We start from the raw sequence: 24,506 nt of genomic DNA on the forward strand, positions 1-24,506 counted from the left end.
GACCTGATAAAGCCACTTCCAGTCACCTCTATACTCTCAGTTTAGCTGAGCCTTCTCTAACTGAACAAGCACCTTCACCACAGCTCCGAGGGAGGCCAAGAGGCAAGTCACAACATGCACTACTACAGTGTACAAAGCAGTAACAAGTTGAAATGAGTGTTTAATTCCAAAAACTGCAATAAAAACTAGAGAAGATTCTTTGTTTGAAACAGCTGTGCAGTTCTTTGCAGCAGGCTTGAAGCAACATCACTGGGATCTAAGGGAAGAAAAATATTCATTAGCATTTTCAATCCAAATAAAAGCAACTTTTCTAATATCCAATCTAAACCTATCCTGGCACAACTTGAGGCAATCTCTTCTCATTCTACTGCTTGTTAATTGGCAAACCAACCTCCACCTCACTAGAAGCTCCTTTGAGGTGGTTGTACAAAGCAGAAGGCTCTCCCTGTGCGCCTTCTTTTCTCCAGGCTAAACACTCCCAGCTCCTTTAGCTGCTCCTCATGAAATTTGTTCCAGACCTTTCCCCAGGTCCATTGCCCTTTTTTTGACACACAAACAGCAACTGGACTGCAAGAGTGCTCAAACCGTAACTGAAGCAACCCTGTTCCCTAATGCCCAATGCTGCGAGTTATTGCTTCAGAATGGAACTGAGTAGCCTCTCCTCTACAACAGTATCCAAAAGCCCCAAGGGCAGCAGGGTAAGGCCCTTTTTCTGCCCAGGAGGCCTAACAACACAAGTTATCTCCTCACAAATAGACCATAGCACACACAGAGTGTCCACAGCATCCTGCAGAGGATTTCAATATGCGGTCACCGCGTTAAGAGCTGCTGGTTTTTCAGCCACGCAAACCCTCTTTGAAGTGACCTTCAATTTCTTTATAGTATCAGCCTTTTTGGTAAATGCCTTTACTTCCACACTCACTTGGTAGCTCCCGTGGTGTTTCTCATCCCTCTGACATGCAGCAGCAACTTGGTAGCTAGCAGACCCTAGGAGTGTAAGAGTGGGGTTCGGTTAGTACAGAGGAAAAGTGCACCTTGGGTGTAAATTGCATGAAACAGCCTATGTTTTTTGTTTCTGTTCCAAAGAACCAACCTCTCAGCAGGAGCTCTGGAATCCAATCTACAAGTCTCCCAACGGGAACTTTTGTTCCCCTGTAGCTTAAGTGTTGAAGGTGCCCAAGGATACATCCCTACAAGCCACATCCCTACACCTCAGGAGGAACTTGCTCTTAACAAGCAGTAGGAGCTTGACCTATGTTAAAGCTTTATGCCCAGCAGACTTGGTGCCACACGTCATGTGGCAACACAGGAGTCCGGTGGATTTGCTTTATGGTCATGTCCACAGCTCACCAGAAACAGTAACATCCCAGCAGCCTTGGTAATGACCAGATACTCCTCTCACTGCTCTTATGGGACTTCACTCAATAACCCAGCTGCCCATCTTTTCCATTGAAGTATCAATCAATCCTGCCATTACATAGCCCAAGTTGTGAACAAGCCTGAAGTGCGGCACAAGTTCCAAGTACTGAGGAATTCCTCACAACCAACAGCAGAGTAATTCAGACACCAGTACTACAAATGGCTGCACAAGTGTGACAGCAATTTGAAGTATGTATGCACACACAAGAATGACTCATAGGTGAGCGATCTGCTCAGATACTGCCAAGATCTGCAGTAATCGTTACCCAGTAATCTCTGGTACTACACAACCATTTCTACACTTAGTTCTACACTTAGTACTACTTAGTTTAGTAGTTCTCATATTTACAGTCATACAAAGCTAATACACAAACTGTGAAATAATATGGAACTAGTAACTGAGTGCTTACCTGCCAAACAAGTTGCTTCCATCTTTTTAACTCAGGGCAGTTCACTTTGTTCTGTATCCTCAAGCACCTGTTAGAAAGAATTGAATGCACTTGCTGAGTTCCAGAGGCCAGTAGCCAGTTTTCACATAGATAATAATGACAAATGGAAACATCTATTTTCATTTGTTGTATGAAAATAGAAATTAAGTACACTGAAATCCCTTAAGAGGTTAAAGACTGTTTCAGCAAAAATACCAAGTTTAACAGACACAGCATATTGAAAACCAAGGATACCAAATGCTGCACAAGTGTAGCACTGTTTTTTGAACATCCCACCAGGAGAAGTCTCCTGGGTGCACAGACCTTCCATCACAACAGCTCATTTTACATTTGAGCTTCTTGCATGCACCAGTGGATGTCAGGGAGTAAGAGGTACTCGTCACAAAACTGCCATGCAGCTGAGATCGAGAACAGACTAACATGAACAGCAGCTTCAGTATTCTCCTATGTGAAGATTTATACTTTTTACAGAGTACTTTGCTTCTTTTACTTTGAACTCTTTGTTCTACAAAACAGAATTTCAATAGTATAGCAGTGAACTGGCTGAGCTGCTCAGAAATTAACTCTTTAAACCTCATACTTGAAGGAATTAACCAAATATTGCTGCTCAGTATGAAACTGTGGGGCATCCCTCAATACAAAACAAAAATGCAGTAAGTTTAAGAAGTTACTTCATAACAGACATTACAGTGCTGTCTCTTCTTACCTATATCCACTGAAACAAGAAACAATAATCACTCCTGCATGATTGAAAGGGGGAATAGACTGTTTCATACCATCCAGAAAAAAAGCAGCAAAACAACTGTGCTACAAGTCAACACAAAAACCTGGGGAAGAGACTAAGTTAAGCCCACGTCATTCAGAATGTCAGCTGCAACTCAAGTCCCAGAACACACGGACTTTTTACTCCAACCAAGCTTTTCCACTTGAATCTCTTTTTGTTTTGTATTCCAAAAGCATGTTTCAGTACACCTAAAGGAGAACACTGGGCATCCTGCATTCCTCCAATTCTACTCTAAGATTTGTCTTGCAGTTTTATCCCACAGAGCTAACAGGTAGTTAAGTGGGTAAAGCCAAACCACAAGTTTATTCTGTGAGGCGTTTCCAACGACATGAACCTACAGAAAAGATCCCATCGGGATAGACCTCAACACTTCTGGTACTATAAATTAACACAAAAGATAAATAAAAGTAAAGCAGACTGTAAAGGTATCTGGTACAGATCTCAGTGTCATTTTACGTTGTTTAAGACATTTTGGGGAAGGAAGAGGGTAAATGATACACTAGCACCTCCTTCATATTACCAAGTTTTTAATTACAAGTTAAGTTACCTGAGAAGCAAACATCAGCAGGAATTATCTACAGAACTCTGCCGAATCCTCCTTGTAGATTTCCTATTACATGTAACTTATGGTCAATGCAGAACTATCAGTTTAAGCAGCTAACCTGTTCACCTCGTTTTTGACTGTGGAATTTATATGAACATTCCTTGGACAAACTTAAATTACAATAAATTCTTCCCTTAAACAGTATGAACAATCCATTTAGATATAGTAGTGTAATGTTGAAAACAGTCCCTGAAACCTTCACAAATTTGTAAGCTTTGTCTGAGAGACTTCTGGTCTACTGACAACCCCTCTACAGAGCTCCTCTGTCTTTAAGGTACAGGCAGAACTTCAGATGTCACACTAACCCTTGAAGCAGCTTCAGACTTCTGTGAAAATGGCAGCCTGCACTTCTTCCTTCACTTTCTCTAAGTACCTGCCACCAGAAAAGAACAAGTTACAAACCAGCATACAAATCAGCAGAACCTACAACAGGACTAAGCAGATTTGTTCAGAAAGGCTCTTCTCACTCACTCTCTTCAGAGCAGTTGAACATTTTGCCAATCATCACAACAATTTTCTCACAGCATTTTTAAGTTTGGGGAAAATAACACCTCATGTTTTCTGAAACAACACTGCATATTTTTCAGTAAGAGAGGAGCAGCAGTATAACCAGCTCACTAAGTTAAAGACAGGTGGCTGACCTGAAACAGGCAAGGGTAAAAAAACCAGTCACACAAACTTACCAAGATGCTAGTTGAGACTGGACTTCAGGTGCACTTCCTAAAATAAAATAAATTGTTGTACTGTAGTAATACTTTCAAGCTTCATCAGTATTTTAGCAGTTCATCAAGACTTGGGTGCTTTTATCTTAGTATGAAGCCAGGAAGACAGTAGTCCAGTTACACTGGCTGAATGCTGATGACATAATGAAGTATTTTATCTGCAATCAAACCACAGCCCAGTTTATCACACAACTACCAACAAGGTCTATCTGCAGTTGAAGAAACTGGAGCACTATGGCACAGAAGGTAAAACTAAGGGCATTACCTCACAAAGACACCTTAAAAATATGCTTTTAATAAACCATGTACAGGAATTCATACTCAGCACTGCAAGTATTTTTCCTCTATCTGCCTATTCTACTTCTTTTAGTACACAGGATGCCGAGTTGAGGCACACCAACTCACATTTATTCTTAGATTTCATAGTAGCTGCATTTTTAAATATATTTGTAGAATTGTGCCACTAAGTGAACTTGTTACAGGTCTCATTGTCACCACTGCAATAAGTGTACAGTGAGGAAAGCAGAACCTGTTGCTCTTCTAGCCACGTTTTCCAATTCAGACACACTGCAGGTTGTGTCTAGTTGCTGAAGAACGAGGCATAAAAACTCCACAATGTCTTTAGAATAGCCTGGTTTATAAACCTAGCCAGGTAACTTGGAAAGAAACCTTCTCTAGTGGTCATCTGGAACTTGGATTTTTGTTTCAAAATAGAATACTCTTTTTTTTATTGTCAAAAGGCAGCCAAGAAGTTAAGACTTGAGCTTTCATTTTCATACAACTACCTCCACCTAGGAAAAAACCCAACTGTTTCCTCAATACTTACACCTGAGTAGAGGCTTTCCAATCTGTTCCACACATCACAGGAATGCCCTTTTAAGAAAAAAATATTTTGGAACAATGTCAATAGTTTAACTGTACTTTTATCCTGTATCAGCTTAACAGTTTTTTGATGTTCTATTTGAAAAGCTTCCCACTAATAACACTCAATATACTTGTTTCAACAGAAATACCAAGTTTAACCAGCACATCTGCATGAAAACCAACGATGCCAGCTGTTGAAATACTGTAGCACTGCTTTTTGAACACCCCATCAGGAAGACACTGCTGGGTGTAGATACCATACAGTGCACAAATTAGTCTGATTATTTGCTGTGGGAATAGCACTAAACTGAAGAAACTTATGCTGAAGCTGAGAAGAAACACAAAGCTCACCTCTTTTGCTACCATGTTGCACAGATGTCCACTAAGTAAAGGATTTGTGAATCAGGTCAGCAAACAGCCATAAGAATTCAAGAGATTCCCCAAGTAGTTACAGCTGCTGCAGTGTGAGTGTGCTCATCTGCAAAGAAAGATACAACCAAACTACGTTTCTGAAAAATCAGAACACCGAACTCTAGATTGATCAGTATCTGAATGGATGAATGCTATTTGAATCCATGCAAATATTGTCCCTTCATATAAGTAACACAACTAATACATTAATCAGCTGTGGGTTGCAAAAGAAGGGTTTTTTCTAAGCACTAGGTTCCAGGTTTTTGTCTACAGCAGAAGACAAAACCTGATCAAGTGCTGGAACAGACTGAACACATTCATTTTTTTACTATTTTTGAAACAGCATTTGAACCTACTTCCCAACTGACTATATACTTACTGTTAGCAGTAGAAGCTGACAGTTATCAGCCTTTCCAGTCCTAGAGACACGTAGCTTGAACCAAGGTAATTGTGGTAAGGAGCTCAGAATCGCACACACTCCTCAGAACAAGCTACACTGTGCCAACCTGATGTGCTTCCTAGTGCAGTTCTCTAGCTACAGCAACGCCAAGTAAGACGTCTGTTCCTGTCCTCTCACTCAAGAACCTTCTTGTAAGGTTTCACTACTTGCCCACCCTCAGCTCAGTGTTTCCCACATCAAAGGGGTTTTCCTATGCTGTATGATTACATGGTGCTTTCTTCCATGCTATTTCCTACAGTGTCCCAAGCCATGCAAACTTGGCAACATCCTACAGCAGTAAGAAGCTTTCACAGCCATGTACATGCAATACTACCAGCTGCTCTCTGCTATCCCTCCTGTTCTTGCTGTATGAATTAAGATGTAATTTCACCACAGGGAAGCCAGCAGAAGCTGCAGTTGGTGATACACCCTGGTACAGAAAGTGTGGGTGAGCCACCATGAAAACACTGAAGAGAAAGTAGTTCCTCAACATCTTCAGCAGAGAAAATTCCAGACACTGTTGTTCAAATCAGATAAAGTTGAAGTATTTGACAGCAGGTAAAACTTTTGGTTTTTTGCACTTTGAAGTATTCAAGAACTCATGTTTTTGTTCAAAGAGAGGCTACAGGCTCTAATTTTGGTCAGATTGATGAAAGGTTATGTAGCACTGAACTCATACCTGGGAAGCTTCACACTCACAAGCTGCTCAGCTGTGGAGCACTGTAATCTATTTGTTTTAACTATGGAGCACTGCTTTTTCAAAACCTTTTGTGAAATAATGCAAAAAAGGTTACCTGAAGGAAGCAAAACTGAAACCCAAATAACACCTTACCTTATGCAGCAAGAAAGCCAAGAGGTATTCCATCTTCCAAAAGCAACATAAACTAGAAGGAAAAGAAAAGCAAAGTGATTAAAACTGTCATATACAGCCAAATAACTGAAGATTACTGAAGTCAAAGCTAGATTTTAACAATTAATTTAACAGCTGTAAGCTGTTAAATCAAGCTGTAAGCTTGATTTTTATGTATATATTTATCCACTTCTAATCAGAATTGAAATTTAGTTAATTTCTGAGTCACCCAGCAGCTGAACAGCCAAATTCATCACATGAACTGCAGAATGAACAGAACTCCACATATCCCTCACTATGACCTACCAAGAACCCCACTCCTTGATCCAGGAGTGGGATCAAGGAGTCTTTCAAGCCATTAAGCATTTCTCAGGAAGACACCTAAAAGAGTTACATTTAGCTATTAATTCTGGACCAGTTTTAGTTGTGATCTTTAAATGCTGAAGAGTAATTTTTGCAGTCCTAGAGCTATCAAGCTGCATTTGGGGAACTTCCTTTGCAAAGGTTTGGGACCTTAATTCAAGCATCTAAATAACACAGCTTGACTTGCTCTCAATATTGAGCACCTACTGCAAATCTTAGACTGTCAGTTTCATTTGAAGGAAATTTAAACAGCAGACAAAGCCTTTTTCTGGCCACATACTTGCTCAGCACAGAGTACTTTTACCTGCTGAACAGCTGTCAGTCAGCTGCTGACAGCAATTTGGTTAAGACTACCTGAGTGAGGCTGTGAGCTGACTGGTTTTTAAATCTTCCTGATTCACAAGTGAGTATTTTAAACATTTATTACTTCAGCTACCAGAACTGCTGCAGGAGGACTCGGTGATATTCAGACCACTTTCTAAACACTAGCCATGTTTCCCATTGACTGAAACACCTTTGAGAAAGGTATTTGCAGCTGGGGCAGTGCCTGGTAAGAACTGTTAATAAGGAGCTTTTAGCTTCTGCTAAAAGCAGAAGCTAATAAGTTCGCATCAGAAGCCATTCTGGACAGAGGAGGGAAAGAGGGGAAAAAGTAATTTTTATCCCAAGATTCACTGTATTGCTACACTTATTTTTGCAACAACTTACAACTTCAGATTTTTGTATTAGATTGAGGAGCAGAGAATTAGTTTTCTGAGAGGTTATTCCACATGGAATAGAATCATCATACAAAATTAGATTTTATTATCATTCAAATGCATTAACCACATTTTTCAGCAGACTTTTGTCAAAATTGACCAACCACTTCTGCATTTTTATGGCTGGCACTTGATTTGCATTAAGCTTTAATTCTTTCTTCAACCCTTTAACTTTTTAAGTATTTCACACCTGCACCTCTAAGACAGAAAAACAATCTCTCAAGGACAACTCACAAAGAAATCAGCTATGAAAGAAAGGCATCTAAACTGCCCTTTTAACTTGAGCATACAGATGTATGCATGCTTTTCTATATACACATACTTTTCTATCCTGTGCTCTTGATAGAGAGCAGCATAGAAGACACTTAAAAGCTTAGCATGAGGACAAGTTATTCTATTTTTGTAACTGTCTCAGACACAAGCTCAATATACTCACAGTAAGGCAAATGTGCCTAGGCAGCTGGGTGGAAAGCTCAACACTGACTCCAGAGCAATGTTTTAAACCAAACAGGCCTGTGAAAGAGGTATCTGAAGAACAACCACTGCTACCTCATTGGTCCATCTGCCATTCACCAAGGGGAGCCTTGCAGAGGCACTGAGTTCTCTTCAGCATCATCTTCTTCATCCACTATTTCAATCACTTCAGATGGTTTTGCATGTTTTCTTCCTGGCTTTGACTTTTTTTTTCTGGGAATTGTACTGCTTAGAATGAAAGAGCTGTTGTCCTACGAAAATGAAAGACAGAACAAGTAGTAGGAACAAGTCCAGTTTTGAGATACTTATGTAAGATTTTAGAAGTGAATGTGCAGATTTTAAGCACTCTACAGAGAACTGCAGAATTTCTATACATTTCAGCATTATACTGAAGAGAAGAGTGTAGACTATCAACCTTCTGCACTAACAGATCAGAATTCAGAGGTCACAATTAACTCTGGATTTAAGCTCAAGAACTAAATACTGAAGACATCTACCAATTCTTTAGCTTCAGAACAGAAAGGCTACAGTGTTTCTGAAGATAAGGAGTGCTTACTTACCACTACTCTGGCATCAAATTGTTCCTCAGTATCAGAATTCAAGCTGTCCTCATCATCACTGAAATAAAAATATTAGATCAAACTGACTACTTTTATAGTACCTTAAAATGTGTTAACTACAAGCCCTTAAGTGAACGGTAGCTGGAAGACAGCATTGTACCTTTCACTGACTTTTAGGCTTTCTAAAAGTTATGAGTATATTTACACCAGCAAGTATTCTTGCTGATTTACTGATCTTTTTATTGCACTAAGCTAATTGCTTGACCCTGAAGACCAAAGGTAACTTCACTTTTAATAATGTAAGAAGTTATTAAAAATTATCCTTTAGTCTTAGAACACTGTACTTTATTTGGGATAACATTAGGAGTGCACTTCAGGAAATACTTTGTTTCAATTTCTACCAACAATTATCAATCTTCAGATCAAATTAAAAATACTTCCTTCTGTGAGAACTTCTAAGTCACCATCTACAAATATATAATATCCCAAGTGGTAGAGTGCTTTGTTCCCACAATAAACAATGCTTTCACAGGTTAAAAGGACAGAACAACTGAATTTGATACACACACATTTATATTTTAGTAAAGAACAAAAGGGCAAGTAAAGATGAACTTACTCTGTCTCCTGAATAGGGGAAATGGGGCCTTCATCATCTAAGTATTTGTGTTTCCGTAACACCATACACTCTTTTTCTAAGTCATCACTGGCCTGAAGGGCTTTTAAAGATTTTTTAAGATGTTCTTCATATTTAAGCACTTCAATATACTTGAAATATCCCTTTGCAGCTGCTTGCTGTAGGAAAAAAAACTCAGGTAAGACCTTAAAAATACCACTATAAAGCATTTACATTATGAACTGTAACGTTCTATCAACACCCACATATATTCTTGCAGTGTTTGCTTTAAAAGGTATTAATTTTACATCATCAAATGTCCTGTTTAACAGAAGTAAAACCTGTTTCATTGTTTGATTCTAGTAGAAACACAACACAGCCCATTTCATTTCACAATTTTTAGACTAAGAAAATATTTATTCCACAAAACAGAGGACTTACCTCATAGCCAAGAACCATCTTTAAGGGAATATGTTTCTCCCCATAATGTTTTTCAACAAAAGGAAATTTAAAACCTCTGTCTAGAAGCCTCCTCTTTTGTTCCTGAGGTGAGGCTGTCAGTGGGGGCCTCCCTGTGGGCATCTGTGTGCTCTCATACTTTTTTTTCTTCTTGCTCTTCCCTGTCTGAATTTTGTATTTTCGGTGTGCAGCTGCTTTGAACTTCCTTCCCCTGAAGTGATAGGCAAAAATGGCCTTCAAATTGAGTTTTGACTTCTGCTGCTTTGAAGCTTCTAATGATTTCCCTGGACTTTGGGGAGACAGTGAAGAATCTGAGGAGCTTTCATTGTCAGGTACTTCTGTAACAGATTCAGCTTGTTGCCTTGAAGATTGAGATCTCTTTTTCTGCTTTGAAGGTGCAATGGAGGACTCAGGACAAGCAGCAGAGACATCACTGAAGAAGAAAAAAGTATTTACTTTCAAAAGAAGGTACAGTTTTATGACACATTACACAGGTTCGCCACAGGAAGAATTCTGAACTAGAGATAAAAACTCACATTTCTGAATCACTGCTGATCAGTAAAACCTCAGCTGAAGCTGCTGATGATTTACACATGCTGTTAGGATCATCTGAAGACTCCCCAGGTGCAGCCACCTTCTGCCTTGACCGCTGTGTTCCTGTATTCCTTTGCCATGAATACACCTCAGATGGCTCCTGCTGCTGATGGCTGATCAGCTCTTGCACATCAGAATAATCAGAGTAATCTTGCACATCAGAGCCAGATGCCTGGGGTTCATCTGTATCAGTCATGTTTCACTTTGCCCTAAAAGGCAATGAGAATTCAAGAAGCTAAAAAAAAAAAATTACATTAATCAGGTAACAAACTTTCCTCTACTCCACTCATGGTCACAGAGTAAACTTAAGAACAATCTTGAGCAAACTTGAGCAGGTATTTTCCTATGAACCATGACCAGTTATATTCTGCATACTAACATTTAAGTCACAGCCACTTACCTAAAGAATAATTGCACAGCATAACTGAGGTCAGAAAAAATTTTAGCGGCCTTTTAGTTCAGCTCTTGACCAAAGGAAGGTAAAACATCAGTGGTCCAGCAGATTGTCCAGAGACTTACTGAGATCAATTCTGAATGTTCTAACCCTCTCCCTACTAGGGGTAAGTTTTCCTCCAAACAAGCACACGTACAAATAGCCAATGGATTCTTATACTTGTAAGGATATTGCAGTTTTAAGTCATACATAAATATTTACTTCACTGTGGTTTAAAAACTTTAATCCAAGACAGTGTCATCATGAGAAGCAATGCCATCTTCCTTCTGTTCTTTTGTGAGCTGTAAGATACCTAAAATGTCCTGCTCTCAAAAATCCATCACCTATTTGTTCACTGGTTATCAATCATCAGAGACCAGCTCCAGAACTAAAATTTTAATTTTCAGCTGAATATGCGAGACAACACAGTCCAGCTCTTCAGTGGCCCAAGACTATACAAAAGGAACTGTAACATACAGCAAAGGAACCTGGTTTTCCTCTATATGAGCCTAGTTATTTACTAGCCCTGTAGTTCTGTATCTTTTTAATTTTACTGTGCTTTTTAGAGTTTTACGAACTCATCATCATACCCATTAATATTTCAAATAATTAGACAGTTCAGCATCTGAAGACACCAGAGCAGAACTCATCCAATGTCCTCACATAACCAGCAGCAAATGATCCTGAGGGCACATCAACCAAAGGATTAGGTCCAGTCAGCATGAATTTAGGAAAGACAGGTCCCAACTGACACACCTGATCTCCTTCTATGACCAGTGTATGAGGCAAACACTGTGGTTGTTGTCTGCCTGCACTTTAGTAAAGCTTTGGACACCATTTCTCACAGCATTCTCCTGCAGGAATTAGCTGCTCATGGCTTGGATGGGTGCACTGTTCATTGCATGAAAAACTGGATGGATGGCTGGCTCACCCCTGAGAGTGGTGCTGAAGGGAGTTACATCCAGCTGGTAGCTGGTCTTAAGTGATATTCCCCAGGGATCAGTGCTGGGGCCAGACCAGTTTAATGTCCACTGATGACCTCAAGAAGGTGATTAAGTGCACCCTCCTTCAGTTTGTATATGACACCAAGCTGGGTGGGATCTGCTGGAGGGCAGGAAGGCTCTGCAGAGGCGTCTGCACAGGCTGGACTGAGACTGAAGCCAACTGAGTGAGGTTCAACAAGGCAAAGTGCCAGCTCCTCCACCTGGATTAGCAGAAAAGACCCTGGGGGTGCTAGTCAACAGGAGCTCAATATGATCCAGGGTGTGCCCAGGTGGCCAAGAAGGCCAGTGGCATCCCGGCCTAGATCAGCAATGGTGTGGCCAGCAGGACCAGAGAAGGGATTGTCCCTCTATATTCAGCACTGGTGAGGCCACACCTCCAATCCTGTGTTCCATTTTGGGCCCTTCACAACAAGACACTCATATGCTAGGTTCACGATGCCTTTGCAGGCACGCTGCTTACACTGGTTCACCCACGGCCTGACAAACACAATGCCCAGAAACAAAACCAACCAACGCCAGAACCAGGACAATGCCACTCTGACCGCACAGGCCCTGCCTAGTACTCACAAGTCGCAGCTCAGCATCCTTCGAGGTCTCTACCGCAGCTCTGGCCTGGAGCGCTGGCACAGCACGCAGATCCCTTAGGGAAGAAAAACAACCATCTAAACTTGCTGAAGAACCTGACAAAGGCGCCAAGCACGCCGCTCGCCCCCTCGCCAGGCTCAGCTGCCAGCAGGGCGCTGGGGCCGGCGCCACGGGAAGGCTTTTCAAACGCGGGCACGCACCAAGTCACCACGGGCCGGGGACACCCCGCCGGCACAGCTCCCGCGGGGCCCCTCACCGACCGCCGCCACACGCCCCGGCCCTCGGGGCACGACTCCACAGCGCCCGGACTGTGCCTCCATCCCCGGCTTCCCCGGTGCCGGGGCCCCGCAGCGCGGATGGCGGCGGATCCGCGCGCCCGCGCCACCCTACCTGCGCCGGCCGCTGCCCCGCCGCAAAGGACCAAAAATGGCCGCCCCGCGCCTTAAATAGCGCTGGGAAGCTCGCGAGAGGCGCGCGGGTTCACGGGAAGGAGGGGGAGGAGGATGGCGCCATGCTGGGATTGGCAGCACGGCGGCCGCGCCCGGGGGCGGAGCCGAGCCGAGCCGAGCCGAGCCGAGCCGAGCCGAGCCGAGCCTTGCTGTGCCAGTCCCGGGCGGCAGGGCAGGTACGTGCGGTCGGGCGATAGCGGCGGTCGGTGCGTGGCAGAGCTCGGGCAGGTCCCGGCTTCCCTCGGCTTCCCGCCCGGTGAGAGGCTCCCGTTCCTGCTGTGCTGCTTGTTTTTCCCCGCGCTGCCCAGGCTCCTCCGAGCTGGCTGCTCCAGCCCGTACAGCCCCTTCCCCTCGCAGCTATGCCAGGCGTGCCGCCGGCTTTAGCGCTCCCTCGCTCCAGTGCTCTTCGCTGCCTTTGCCTGCCGGGATGCTCCCAGCGCCTACGGACCCCAGCCTCGCCTAGCATGCCTGTTAATACCTGCCGTGACCCGTCCCTTCCCCAAATCCCAGGCGCTCAAACAGCTGCTTCTTCTGCCCCGCAGCCTTCCTCTGCCCCGTACGGGATCTCCTCGCACCGCCCCAGGACAGAAATACCGCTTTTGCATCTGTGGACGTCTTGGTGTCATCGCTAAATTTCTCTCTCACATCTGCCATCTTCAAATTTTTCCACTGATATTTCTTCCCCCCCCCCCCCCGCCCCGACTCATGTGTAGCCTGCCTAAAATCTCTCCTTTTTGGCTTTAAGTCTTCAAGCTAATTTCAGTTCAGGTTTTGACAATAGACACCCCACACGCATAATCTAATGGTTCATATTTCATCTGTATTCTCCTGGCACTTGGCTACTCTCTCTGATGTTTTCTTCCCACTTCAAAAGTAGACTTTTAAGTCTTTACATACTTGTTGCCTCCATTCTAGTTGTATCATCCCACATCTATAGCAATTTTATCATCCCTTTAGCATTTGTGTTCTTTCTTTGAAAGCCGAAAGTCTTCTGTAGCGATTCAGTGTCACTGCACCCCTCTGTGATGGATCTTAATTGTGTGCTGTTGTCTCAGGTTCTCTCTGTCCCCACACCACACAATTCACTCCCCTGTGAATATCTGCAGTGGTGAGCCACAGATCTACCCTTTTGTGTCTTTCCTGGTAAGAACTATTGTCTACCAATCAGACTGGGTTTGTTATGGTACATCAAATTTCTCTACAGTCTTTCCCTCCTTTCTTGATTGTGAGGAGCTAACTTATACTGACTTGTACTGTACAAGTGTTGTCTCTGCCTTTTGCACAACACCAATTCTAGCTTATCTTCTCAGACTGTTTTAGGACAACCAATGTGTTAAGTGCTGGCTCAGCCTCCTCCTGGATGTGGCAAAAGGTTCTTGAGGGGGTGAGGATCATCTAAAACAATGCTCCCAAAGCCGTGTTCTCACATTACTACCTTTCTTGGTGCACACTAAAAGTCTTGTGGTATGATTCACTCCACCTGACATGAGGCTTCTAACAGAGGCACCAAATCCAGCCTGCTACTTTCTCCTCCAGAGCCAGAGGAGGGATGAAGTCAACTGTGGAGATAGCTAGGGCCAACTAAGATGAGAACTACTATGCACAGGTTGCAGTCTTTCTTCTCTACTGCTCATTACAGCAGTAATTTGGGGTGGCTGAGCATTGAGCTCAAAGATTTCAGTTAAGTGACTGCTACGATCTCCCCACTCTTTTTCTTTCTTTCTTTTTTTCACTGGTTTGGTTTTATTTTTTTTCCTTTATGCTAATGGTGTAAGGACAGTTACATTTTTTAACAGTCATAAAAGTTAGGATTTTTTAAAAACAGAAGCTAGAACTATACGTAAGCAGCTGTCTCACACCATAGTCCTTCCTAAGAAAGACTCAGTCAGGTCTAGGAATGTAGTTAGGATTTTGGCTTTTTCCTTCTTCCATCTGAGTAAATGGGACCCATTTTATTTTTTATTGCTGTGTGTAGCAAGTTAGGAGTTAATGATTGCTGCAGCTGACTTTTAGGTAGTGTACAATCAGTTGTTTCTGCCCTGACCTAGTGGCTTGCCCTTGTAGCTGGCTTTGCTGTTGCATGGCTGACTGCAGTACAGTTCATTTCTGAAGGGACTCTTAAAGTCACGTTCAAAAATTTTGTTATAGTACATACTGTTTTTTTAACATACTTTTTGTATGGGTACAGAGCCTGATACTGCAGAACTTGCTGCTGTTGATTTCTATTTTGCTGGTAGCCTGTTCCTCTCTGGAAGGGGAAACACATGCCCAGAATCGATTGGAGACCATGTCACAGCTGGGGTTGAAAGTCCACCATTGCCAATGCTGGAAGAGTAAACATTAAATTTGGGAAGACCTTAGGAGGCAGCTGATGTGCTCAGAAAAGCTCAGGTTTCTTTCAAAACTTTCTTGTGACTCCAGGCTTACAAAAAGACACCCAAATCTCCTGATCACTTGAACTGCATTCAGTGTAGGATATGTTTTCTCTACACCCAGTTGTCAGCTTGAGGACTAGTATGTGTAATGCTCTGAGCCAGCTATAGGGCTGTCAGACAAATATTCTTCCAAAATGCATAATAAATTTAACATTGCTATTGAAGCTGTCAGTCTCTCATGTGATGGTAGAACTACAGTTCTATTTTTTCTATGTATTCTAGAGTGAAGTTGAAAAATAATTAACATGTTGAAAGGAGCATGTTTAAATTGTTAAACTATTATCTTTGCTGGCAGACCAGTTTACTCTGCAGTGTGCTGTACTGTAACTTCTTACCTGAAGAAATCAGCACCGATCAGGAAATGGCCAAAGTCGAAAGGTTTGCTTTTCATGTCCCAAGTCTGGAGGAGCTTGCTGGGGGTAAGTAATGCAACATGTGGCTTTATACAAACTTGTAATGTACTCTTCAAACTTATCTTAAAGCTCATACCAAAGTCTTTCTACAGCTAATACATGCACACAGTACATGCAGTCCTGCTTTTAGCACACTGAGAGGTAAAGAATAGCACTGTTTCTCTGTATGATGAGATGATTTTCTTAGAGCAAACAATGACTCCTCCCCAAGGTATTTAAACACACAGACTCAATTCCTTTAAAACTGCTGCATATGCAGATTTGTGTGCAGGTTGTGGAAGTTTGACCACTACACACCAAACTTCTTTACACATGCAGAATCATCTGTCCTCCTCTACCCTCTAGTATTTCTTTCTTTTTCAGGACTGCTTAAAACATAGCTGATAAGATGCAGTGTAGCATGGCAGATCCTCTTGCTTGTATCTAGTTGGCTCCTCCTTTGGTGATTGCCTTAAAACAGGGCTGCAGGAAACATCTTCTGTAGTTTACTTCTTTCTAAAGCCTTTGCAAGATGTGCTTGGAATAACAGAATGGTTGAGGTTGGAAGGGACTTCTGGGTTCAGCCCAGTTGCTCATGAGCTTCTTTTCTTGCCCTAGTAGGAAGACATTATTCCTTCTGGCAGTCTCTCCCCTGCAGCAGATATACTGAAGTTTTTTTGTCTTTCGGATTGATCCTCAAGTTCAGTTTGCCACTTTCCCAAATCTGTGTCAGTTTGACATTCCCACGTATTGAGAACGTAACGTGTGGTCCCAGCAGTGCCCTGGGTGGTTTTCAGTGCTTTTCTCACCCAGTTAGATGGGGGGAGTAGGCCAGGGCTGCTGTAGACCTGTAATCTCTGCAGAGCTATGTACTATGTACTTGCAGTGGAACAGCTTGAAAGAGTATCAGAAAAATTTCATCACAAAGCAGAATTTTTCCTTTTTTCCCCATCTGTCCTGAGGATCTCCTGTAAGCTGGGAATGGTGTTGCTGGGAATTGTTTAGATTTGGGGTATAATTTGAGGAGTGCCCTTTTACTGTCCTTGCCAGGACACCGCAGTTCACTTGCCAGAAGATACTGAGATGTATTTAGAAATGTACCAAGTACTAGCTACTACTTTTGGTCAACAGCTTGGTAAATCTGATCTCGAGAGGTAAGGTATGGCTGAAACCCTAACTGGAGTAAACAAAGGCACAGGAAAGTCTTCTGCATAAATGAGGAACCACCTGATTTGAGATCACAGACTGAATGTTCTGTTCTTTAGTTTGAGACATCTGTCAAAGCAGACCCCCAGGCATGAAAGAACCTGGACCTTTCAACATAGTATTTGAAGCAGTGTATGTGAAGACAATCCCACACTAAAGGTTTGAAAGTTGTTTCCAAGCAATGCACTAATCTAATCCTCCCTGTTGTTTGAGTGACTTTGCAAGTTCTGAGCCTAAAAAAAACATTGATATGAAGCAAACCAAAATTTTAGATTTGGTTCATTATCACTAACACCATTCATTATCTGTCTTGCTGTGACAGTGGCAGTTGCCAGCAAATCTCCACAAGAACATAAACATGATAGGCAGTATCCCATGGTGGTAGAAGTTTCCAGGTTTCCAGCAGAGACGGTTTGAGATTATAATCAAGTGATTGCAAACCGTCTGGTTAATGTATGTAAAGAACTGATTGCTGCTTCAGCTGAATCTTGCTTCCCCCTTTGCTCTTGAATCATACTTGACCATGATCATAATTGTCTGCCCTTTGAAGCAAACCTACTGCTGAATGTGATTGAAGTTTACCCATGTTACTTCACGCTGTGATGCTCCTAGTGCTAATTGGAGCAGTCAGTGTATTTCAATAAAAATGTTTTTTCAATTCTTAAAATTAATTAATGAGGCAAACAATTATCTGAACAAACTTTTGCTCCTCTCTGAAGCTCAGACTAATGTAAAAAGTGCCTGCAGACATTTAAATCAATGGAATTACTTAGGGTAAGCATAAGTAATGTATCTTGCAGAAATAAAGCCCAAACAGATATGTTTATTGTTGTTAGAAACTTGTCAGACTCTTGGTAATTTTTCATTGTTGATAATTTTGCCATTATTCTTTATTACAGTTTTGCAGAAAGGGCTTAAAGAGAACTTTGCTGATGCTCAAGTCTCTGTTGTAGACTGTCCTGATCTGACTCAGGAACCCTTCAACTTTCCTGCTAAAGGTAACCTAGCATTCCTGTCTTCCCCTATGACTTCTCCAGTTCTTTCTGCACAATCCTGGTTAGTTTTGACCCTTTAAAGATGTTGAGAGAGCTTAAAATGTTTTTCAGGTAAAGCATATACATGAGAGGAGAGCTACATTTTATTTCTGGGTTTGCTTCCTAGTTGATGTATGAACAAGGACAAGTCATTACTAAGTACTTGTCATATTTTTTTTTCTTAACCTATCATTGCATACTACTTATTTCATAAGCTTTATTTAGTGTACTGAAAAGCTTTTAAGTTGTTATCTTTCAGATGGAGAAATTTTTTAGAGCCATGCCAATCACTATTTGAACCTAAGGAATTGTACTTCATTAATTTTTAAATTCCTGGCATTCATTTATGGCAGTGAAGTGAAACTGTCTTACTCTGAATAGGATTCATCTTGTTTGACACTAGCTGTCTGAAAGACAGAAATGTCATCTGTGCTTCTCATCTGAGTTCCCTCTGGTATCAATGTGAAAGAAACACTTCCAGGAGGTTATTCATCCCTTCTTAAAATACATATCCAAATAAATGTCCTGAGACAGCTTTCAGCTTTGCTAAAATTTTGCAAGTGGAGTCCCAGCAGAGTTCTCTACTGTGTGGTGGGGGTGTTACTGGAGAACTGGCAAATGGAAGGTGTTGTCCACTCTGGCAATTTTTTTTTTTTTTGTGCTTAGAGAATGTTATTTTATAACACCTTGTGTAGCATTAAATCCTACTGTGAATAATTTTAGGACTTAGACTTCTTGATAGTTCAACACTTTATCTAAGCATGGTAGGGAAATAGTGTTCTCAAGGGTTTGAGAAGTTTGAGGAACCGATTCTTTGGTGGTTAGAATGTGTGCTTATTGAAGATTATTGGGAAAAAAGATTTTACCAAGCTAACTGGCTGTATTTTTCCAGGAATCTGTGGAAAGCCTAGGATAGCTGATGTGGGAGGTGTTCCTTACCTCATACCTATTGCACAGAAAGAAAAAGTGAGTTTTTCCCTGTAGCTGTGGGGATTAATACATTTGTCAAAAGAAAAGCAATAAACAAAACTAAGGTCTAAGAGATACTAGACACTAGGATCTAGATACTAGGATTCTACACTTGTGAAAGACACTTTCCAGTGTTTAATGAGACTGATTCTAATATGTATTGTATGTCACATAATCTAATAAGAACAATAATTCAGTCTTTGAATCAAATGAGCAGGGAACATACAGGTAGAATCTATCTTTTAGCAAACAAATGGACATCTACCAAATTTTTATTACTAAATGTTATTTTGAGTTCAGAAGCCATGTTCAACCTAATTCAAAAATTTAATGAGGGTGGGTGTTGTGAATTAAATGCCTCCAGGACTACAGTGAGACAGATCAGAGCACCACACCAAAATCATAGAATGGTTTGGGTTGGAAGAGACCTTAGAGATAGTCTAGTTTCAACCCCTCCTGCAGTGAGCAGGGATGCCACCCACTAGGTCAGGTTGCTCAGGGCCCCATCCAGCCTAGCTTTGGGCACTTCCAGGGATGGAAGTATTGTTTTTCTTTTGCAGGTTTATGATCTAAATACAGTTGCAAAGGACATAGAGCTGCCTGGAGCTTTCATTCTTGGAGCTGGAGCTGCTTCATCCAGAGTTCTTGGAATAAATGCTGAGGTCAGTATGTAAGTGTGATGGTTCTCAATGAATTCATGTTAGTATCATAACAGTAGAGCAGTATCATGCTGGGTATTCCCCATTTACAACAATGTATTTAATAAACACTTTCACACCACAAACACATAAAACACATTAGAAGGAATTGAGATGAGGGGCATCCACTAAGGTGCATACTCCTGAGATAATAAAGATTAATTTTTAACTTGTAATTCTTCAGGAAGCATGTGATTACCTTGAAGCATGCAAGAAACATGGTTTTTGAAACTGATTGACAAAGACCTGACCAGAGGTTTTAATTCCAAGATTTAGAAATGCTTCTCAAACATACTGGTAAATGCCTTTGAAATATTCCTTGTCTTTTGTCCTCTTGGATGACTTTGTTTCACTGTTGTGAATTTTAAAGATACCACATAGAAAATTATAAACTGCTGGAGGGGTAGGAAACAAAAAATATTGCCTATGGAGACCTTGGTTAATCACAGGTTTTTTTCAGGCATAAACGTTTGGTCTTGCTGTCTCCTTTTGGGTTTATTGGCAGATGAGATAGTCCATATCAGCATTAAATTCGGGCCACTATAATAGTGGTTGTTACTGTACACTGAGAGAGTATTACATAGAATTCCAATACTTGCATGCAGACTATAGATCTTTTTTTCTTTTGTTTTTTTTTTAACACTTGCATTCATCTTTATATAACATTAATTGTTCAGAAAAAGTAGACCTGTTTTCTGGACCTTTCAATTGTATTACAATATTAGTTCATTTTTCTTACCAGTACCTCATCCTGAGAGACAGAGCTGTGTGATGAAATGGATTTTTTCTTGGGATCATGGCCCAAAGCTTAAGTCACATTTATGTGAGCTCAGTTCATTTGGCTGATTTTTACATGTTCTTATTGACTTATTCTTACATGTTCTTTTTCCCAGTTTATCCCTATTGTTCAAACTAAGAGTGAAAAAAAGCCTGCTGTAAATGGGAGCTACGTTGCTCAAATCAATCCTGCAGATAAAGGGTGCCTGCTTGAGAAGTACAGCAGTAAATACACTGATTGTGAGTTTGGATTGTTGGCCAACCTTTATGCCAGCGAGGGCCAACCTGGTAAGGTACATACTTCCACCTAAGGTGACTTTGCAGTGCTTTGTGACTGAATGGAAACTCATGGTTCTCCAATCAGTGATAATAGTAAAGTAGTAATAATAGTAATAATAATAATAGTAATAGTAAAGTAGTGATAATAGTAGTTCTGTGATAATAGTAAAGTAGTAATTCCACAAGGGAAATATGTAAACATAAGGAATTTATGCCAGTGATTGAGGGAAAGAATTAGTGGAGACAGAGGTATTTGAATTTTTGAGGGATAGGTATTAGTTTACAAAAATTTTTCCATCATAAATCATTAATCCAAATCCAATCCAAACTAGCAGTTGACTTAAGGTAATAGTGCAATGTACTTGTGTAAATGAGATGTGGGCACTTAGGTAGTTTTTTGCACAAGTGCTTCTCCTGACACAGCCAGCATTAAGAGGTGCTGGCAGAACAGTCGAAAACCTGAGTGCTGCATGGAAACTGAACAGTCTTCTCTGTTACCCAGTGTTTCTTTCTGACACAGTGGAAGCCAGCTGGTGGACAGAAGGGAGTTGCTCAAGTCACTGTCTCGTGTATAGGTAAATCTCTTGCTGCCCAGCTCCCTTTACAGGCAAAGCTAGTATTGAACAGAACTGAGGAAAAGAAAGTTGGTCACATACGGGAAAGATGCAAGTGCAGCGGTGCTTGCATGGAAGCTTATCTTTTCAAAAAGTGATCTTGGGTTATCATCTTAGGAGAATTTCAGAACAGCTTTCACAGACCTTTTCAGCCTATTGCAGCAGGAAACGGCGGTGACAAACTGACTTTATCTTCCAGGTCATTGAAGTGAAAGCCAATGGAAGAACTGGGGAGCTTAACTTTGTGTCCTGTCTGAGACAAACTTTAGAGAAACACTATGGAGAAAAGCCAGTTGGGATGGGTGGTACGTTTATCATTCAGAAGGGGAAAGCAAAGATTCACATTATGGTACGTTGTTCTCAATGCTTGTAACTCTTTGTCCTCCTGAAAACAGAAGTATAAAGCAGGGTGTAACATCTTAGTTCCTTCACTTTGTTTTGTTTTTCTAAACGTATGCATAAACTATTAGGATGAACACTGTATTAAAGTAAGGAGTTGACATTACAAAATCAGTGTTACAAAACTAGTAATTAAACTTTTTAAAAAATAACTGAGCTTCTAAAATATACCAGGAGGAGAAGCATCCTCACTTCAGTAGTTCTCCCACTACCTGTGTAATGAAAGATGCAATATTCCAGTTGCTTCTGTTTCTGGCAGAAACAGAGTGATGGACACTGTGAGCTTCTTTCAGTCAATAAGGAAAATGAACAGAATAGTGGGGAGTGAAAAAGCAAAGTTGCTAGAGAAAAAGTATCCTGATGCAAGTGTCTTCCTTTTACTTAAAAAGTTTTTATTTTTGCTCTAGCCTCCAGAATTTTCTGCCTGTCCCCTGAATACTGATGAGGATGTGAATAACTGGCTCAAATTCTTTGAAATGAAGGCTCCACTGATTTGTCAGCCAGTAATAGTTTCCAGAGATCCGGTGAGTCTCTTTTTCTCCTTTCTAAGTATAGACTGAGACCTGTAATGAATTTTGTCTTGGATGTGATTTTCCTTTCCAGAATGGGAGTGTGTATATATAGATTGTGTTCAGGTCTTCTAGAGCTGGGGCAATGATTGAGAAGCTTCTCATTTCTGTGAATTGTTTGAATTATTTGAATTGAGGCTAGGTGAATCTGTTGTGAAACCTACTGGTTGTTCATAGTGGATTAACTTCATGGTTCTGTTGCATCTGTGCAAGTGTTTGCACCCCAAACCCAACAATACAGTTTACATTCACTGCTGGTCACACTGGGAGAAATGTCAAGAGCATGGAAGGTGGTTCAGCCACCTGTTTATGTAGTTCACTTTCATAACAACTCCCTCTGCTAATGCTGTGTCAAAAGACATGAAGCATATGTCCTTTTGCTGATGTAAATTAAAGTCTGCAAAGCGTCATGCTGGAAACTTACCTAGCATCTTTCACAAGCACCAAGTTCAACAGCAAATAATTCAGGATAAAAGCCAATCTGGTTTCAAAAACCATTAAGGTGTTCATAATTAGGAAGACTATTTGTTAAAAGTAACCAGAAAACCATAGATGAAAATTATTATTTTATAAATAACAATGCAGTCAATAAGTAATATTAAAATATTTTTCCAGAGGTAAGTGGGACATAATTGTATGCTTAAATTTGTTGAAGGGTGTGATTTTATTGTGTCATTATGTGGCAGCCTTTGGCCTAAGGCTAAACCATATCTTCCCATATTCCACCGATGCATCCTTTGAATGCAGCCATCGGCAGCTGCTCCGTTTGGAACCAATGCAACTTGTGTGGTGGATGCCTCTGGTTTCTCCTGTCTGCATCCACTGCAAGCTCAACAGCACTTGGCTAGGCCTGTGGTTTTGAAAATGTTTGAGTGTCACTACAAGAAGAGCAGCAGACGATGGCATTCCAATGCCATAGCACTATTCACCGGTATTCCCTTGCAGCCCAGGAAACAAATAATGTCCTGGGCTTTGTCAAACTAGGTGTGGCCAGGTCAAGCAAGGTGATTCTTTCCCTCATGAGACACCACCTGGAGTGCTGCTTGTGGCTTTGGGGTCCCAAGAAAGATGTGGACCTGTTAGAGTAGGGCCCAAGGAGGGCCATGAAAATGAGCCAAAGGCTGGAGTACCTCTTCCTATGAAGAAAGACTGGGAGCTGACATTGTTCAGGCTGGAGAAGAAAAGGCTCTGGAAAGACATTATTGCAGCCTTCCAGGACTTAAAGGAGACTTTTAGAAAAGATGGAGAGAAACTTTTTACCGGGACACATAGTGACAAAAGAAGAGGCAAGCATTTTAAATTGAAAGTGAACAGATTTAGATTGGATATGTGGAAAAAAAAAATTAGGCTAAGTTTGGAGAGACAGTGGAACAGGTTGCCCAGCGATACGGATCCTCCATCCCTGGAAATGTTCAAGGCCAGGTTAGATGGGGCTTTGAGCAAGCTGGTTGAATAGAAGATGTCCTGGCCCATGACAGGGTGGTTAGAATAGATGATCTGTGAAGGTCCTTTTGAACCCAACTCATTCTAAGATACATAAAACTGGTGGTGTTGGTTTACTATTTTATTCACTGTTCTTCCTGTATTCATCTAAGCTGGCTCTCAGAATTGGAGACAGTCCATTTATCACACGGGCCTGTGGCAATTCAGTGCAAAGGGGTTTGATTTCCAGTAGGGGTTCCTTGGTGTAACTGTATTATTTAATCCCAGTGGAAAGAAAGGTGGGGGCAAAAAAGGGTTAAAAAGGAGACTTCAGTCAGATTAACACCAAAAGCTGAAGGCTGTCAGGGTTTCTAAATTCTTGGTTTCACAAGTGTCTTGCAAGTTTTCACTGCATAACATTTGGAGATGTGTGGAAATATGCATTAGGATAGATATCCTGTGACTTTTAAATGCTTTTCCCATGAACGTGTTGATGACGGGCCTCTGTCTGGTGCCAGGGCTTCGATCTGCGTGTGGAGCACACGCACTGTTTCAGCCACCACGGGGAAGGAGGGCACTACCACCAGGACACCAGCCCGGACAGCGTGCAGTACCTGGGCTACTTCCAGCCCGCCGAGCTGCTCTTCCGCATCGACAGGCCCCAGGAGACGCACCTCGTCGGGAGAGACTGAGCCCCGCGGGCCGATTTGATCTTCCTCAAGTACAAATGCTGAGTTTTGTAATGCTTTCAACTATCACTTATCAGATTTAAGAATAAATTTGAGAATAGTTAACTGGCGCCTTCTTAATTGTGTCAAAGGGCAGAACTTGGAACATACGTGTCATTGGAGTTACCATATTCAAACGGTAATTTAATG

The 24,506-nt window shown here is 41.5% G+C and overlaps 2 protein-coding genes and 8 non-coding genes across 12 annotated transcripts; 1 reads left to right on the top strand and 9 right to left on the bottom strand.

Moving 5' to 3' along the window:
* Positions 1 to 140: 140 nt before the first annotated feature.
* On the bottom strand, positions 141 to 12,780 carry TAF1D (TATA-box binding protein associated factor, RNA polymerase I subunit D). 2 transcript variants are annotated; one of them, XM_053969795.1, is made up of 14 exons: positions 12,368 to 12,780; positions 10,306 to 10,572; positions 9,752 to 10,202; positions 9,314 to 9,489; positions 8,698 to 8,755; positions 8,100 to 8,388; positions 6,525 to 6,576; positions 5,194 to 5,320; positions 4,805 to 4,851; positions 3,940 to 3,976; positions 3,562 to 3,629; positions 1,830 to 1,896; positions 923 to 987; positions 141 to 256 (listed from the first exon to the last, which is right to left on the bottom strand). In XM_053969795.1, exons 2-6 carry the CDS (start codon positions 10,557 to 10,559, stop codon positions 8,233 to 8,235), a joined length of 1,095 nt encoding a protein of 364 aa, XP_053825770.1. In that variant the 5' UTR covers positions 10,560 to 10,572; positions 12,368 to 12,780; the 3' UTR covers positions 141 to 256; positions 923 to 987; positions 1,830 to 1,896; positions 3,562 to 3,629; positions 3,940 to 3,976; positions 4,805 to 4,851; positions 5,194 to 5,320; positions 6,525 to 6,576; positions 8,100 to 8,232. The 2 variants fall into 2 exon arrangements, with proteins under 2 accessions (XP_053825770.1, XP_053825769.1); XM_053969794.1 differs by having other exon boundaries at positions 8,213 to 8,388; positions 12,368 to 12,779.
* On the bottom strand, positions 738 to 867 carry LOC128804425 (small nucleolar RNA SNORA25). Its single transcript, XR_008436063.1, has one exon. It is a non-coding gene; the product is annotated as a small nucleolar RNA SNORA25 (small nucleolar RNA).
* Positions 2,044 to 2,182, bottom strand: LOC128804424 (small nucleolar RNA SNORA8). Its single transcript, XR_008436062.1, has one exon. It is a non-coding gene; the product is annotated as a small nucleolar RNA SNORA8 (small nucleolar RNA).
* LOC128804429 (small nucleolar RNA SNORA18) lies at positions 2,889 to 3,020 on the bottom strand. The gene has a single exon (XR_008436067.1). It is a non-coding gene; the product is annotated as a small nucleolar RNA SNORA18 (small nucleolar RNA).
* Positions 3,699 to 3,771, bottom strand: LOC128804422 (small nucleolar RNA Z40). The gene has a single exon (XR_008436060.1). It is a non-coding gene; the product is annotated as a small nucleolar RNA Z40 (small nucleolar RNA).
* LOC128804427 (small nucleolar RNA SNORA1) lies at positions 4,450 to 4,580 on the bottom strand. Its single transcript, XR_008436065.1, has one exon. It is a non-coding gene; the product is annotated as a small nucleolar RNA SNORA1 (small nucleolar RNA).
* On the bottom strand, positions 4,972 to 5,110 carry LOC128804423 (small nucleolar RNA SNORA8). Its single transcript, XR_008436061.1, has one exon. It is a non-coding gene; the product is annotated as a small nucleolar RNA SNORA8 (small nucleolar RNA).
* LOC128804432 (small nucleolar RNA SNORA40) lies at positions 5,426 to 5,552 on the bottom strand. Its single transcript, XR_008436070.1, has one exon. It is a non-coding gene; the product is annotated as a small nucleolar RNA SNORA40 (small nucleolar RNA).
* LOC128804435 (small nucleolar RNA SNORD5) lies at positions 6,734 to 6,805 on the bottom strand. Its single transcript, XR_008436073.1, has one exon. It is a non-coding gene; the product is annotated as a small nucleolar RNA SNORD5 (small nucleolar RNA).
* Positions 12,781 to 12,943: 163 nt separating the features above from the next.
* On the top strand, positions 12,944 to 24,422 carry C2H11orf54 (chromosome 2 C11orf54 homolog). 2 transcript variants are annotated; one of them, XM_053969719.1, is made up of 9 exons: positions 12,944 to 13,010; positions 15,565 to 15,688; positions 17,767 to 17,865; positions 18,794 to 18,867; positions 19,431 to 19,532; positions 20,462 to 20,638; positions 21,438 to 21,587; positions 22,045 to 22,161; positions 24,147 to 24,422. In XM_053969719.1, the coding sequence occupies exons 2-9, from the start codon at positions 15,631 to 15,633 to the stop codon at positions 24,318 to 24,320; spliced, it is 951 nt and encodes a 316-aa protein (XP_053825694.1). In that variant the 5' UTR covers positions 12,944 to 13,010; positions 15,565 to 15,630; the 3' UTR covers positions 24,321 to 24,422. The 2 variants fall into 2 exon arrangements, with proteins under 2 accessions (XP_053825694.1, XP_053825693.1); XM_053969718.1 differs by lacking the exon at positions 12,944 to 13,010 and adding an exon at positions 13,038 to 13,090.
* The last annotated feature ends 84 nt before the right edge of the window (positions 24,423 to 24,506 follow it).

Source organism: Vidua macroura, chromosome 2, assembly GCF_024509145.1.
Source record: "Vidua macroura isolate BioBank_ID:100142 chromosome 2, ASM2450914v1, whole genome shotgun sequence".
In the NCBI taxonomy this organism is placed as follows: domain Eukaryota; kingdom Metazoa; phylum Chordata; class Aves; order Passeriformes; family Viduidae; genus Vidua; species Vidua macroura.

What these genes read in the sequence shown, in the direction of transcription:
- TAF1D (XM_053969795.1), bottom strand. Translation starts at nt 10,559, where the DNA reads ATGACTGATACAGATGAACCCCAGGCATCTGGCTCTGATGTGCAAGAT. An exon ending in ATCAGCAGTGATTCAGAAAT is followed by an intron (nt 10,203 to 10,305) that starts GTGAGTTTTTAT and finishes TTTCTTCTTCAG; the next exon opens with TGATGTCTCTGCTGCTTGTC. An exon ending in AGATGGTTCTTGGCTATGAG is followed by an intron (nt 9,490 to 9,751) that starts GTAAGTCCTCTG and finishes TTTTTCCTACAG; the next exon opens with CAAGCAGCTGCAAAGGGATA.
- C2H11orf54 (XM_053969719.1), top strand. Translation starts at nt 15,631, where the DNA reads ATGGCCAAAGTCGAAAGGTTTGCTTTTCATGTCCCAAGTCTGGAGGAG. An exon ending in TCTGGAGGAGCTTGCTGGGG is followed by an intron (nt 15,689 to 17,766) that starts GTAAGTAATGCA and finishes TCTTTATTACAG; the next exon opens with TTTTGCAGAAAGGGCTTAAA. An exon ending in AAGCAAAGATTCACATTATG is followed by an intron (nt 21,588 to 22,044) that starts GTACGTTGTTCT and finishes TTTTTGCTCTAG; the next exon opens with CCTCCAGAATTTTCTGCCTG.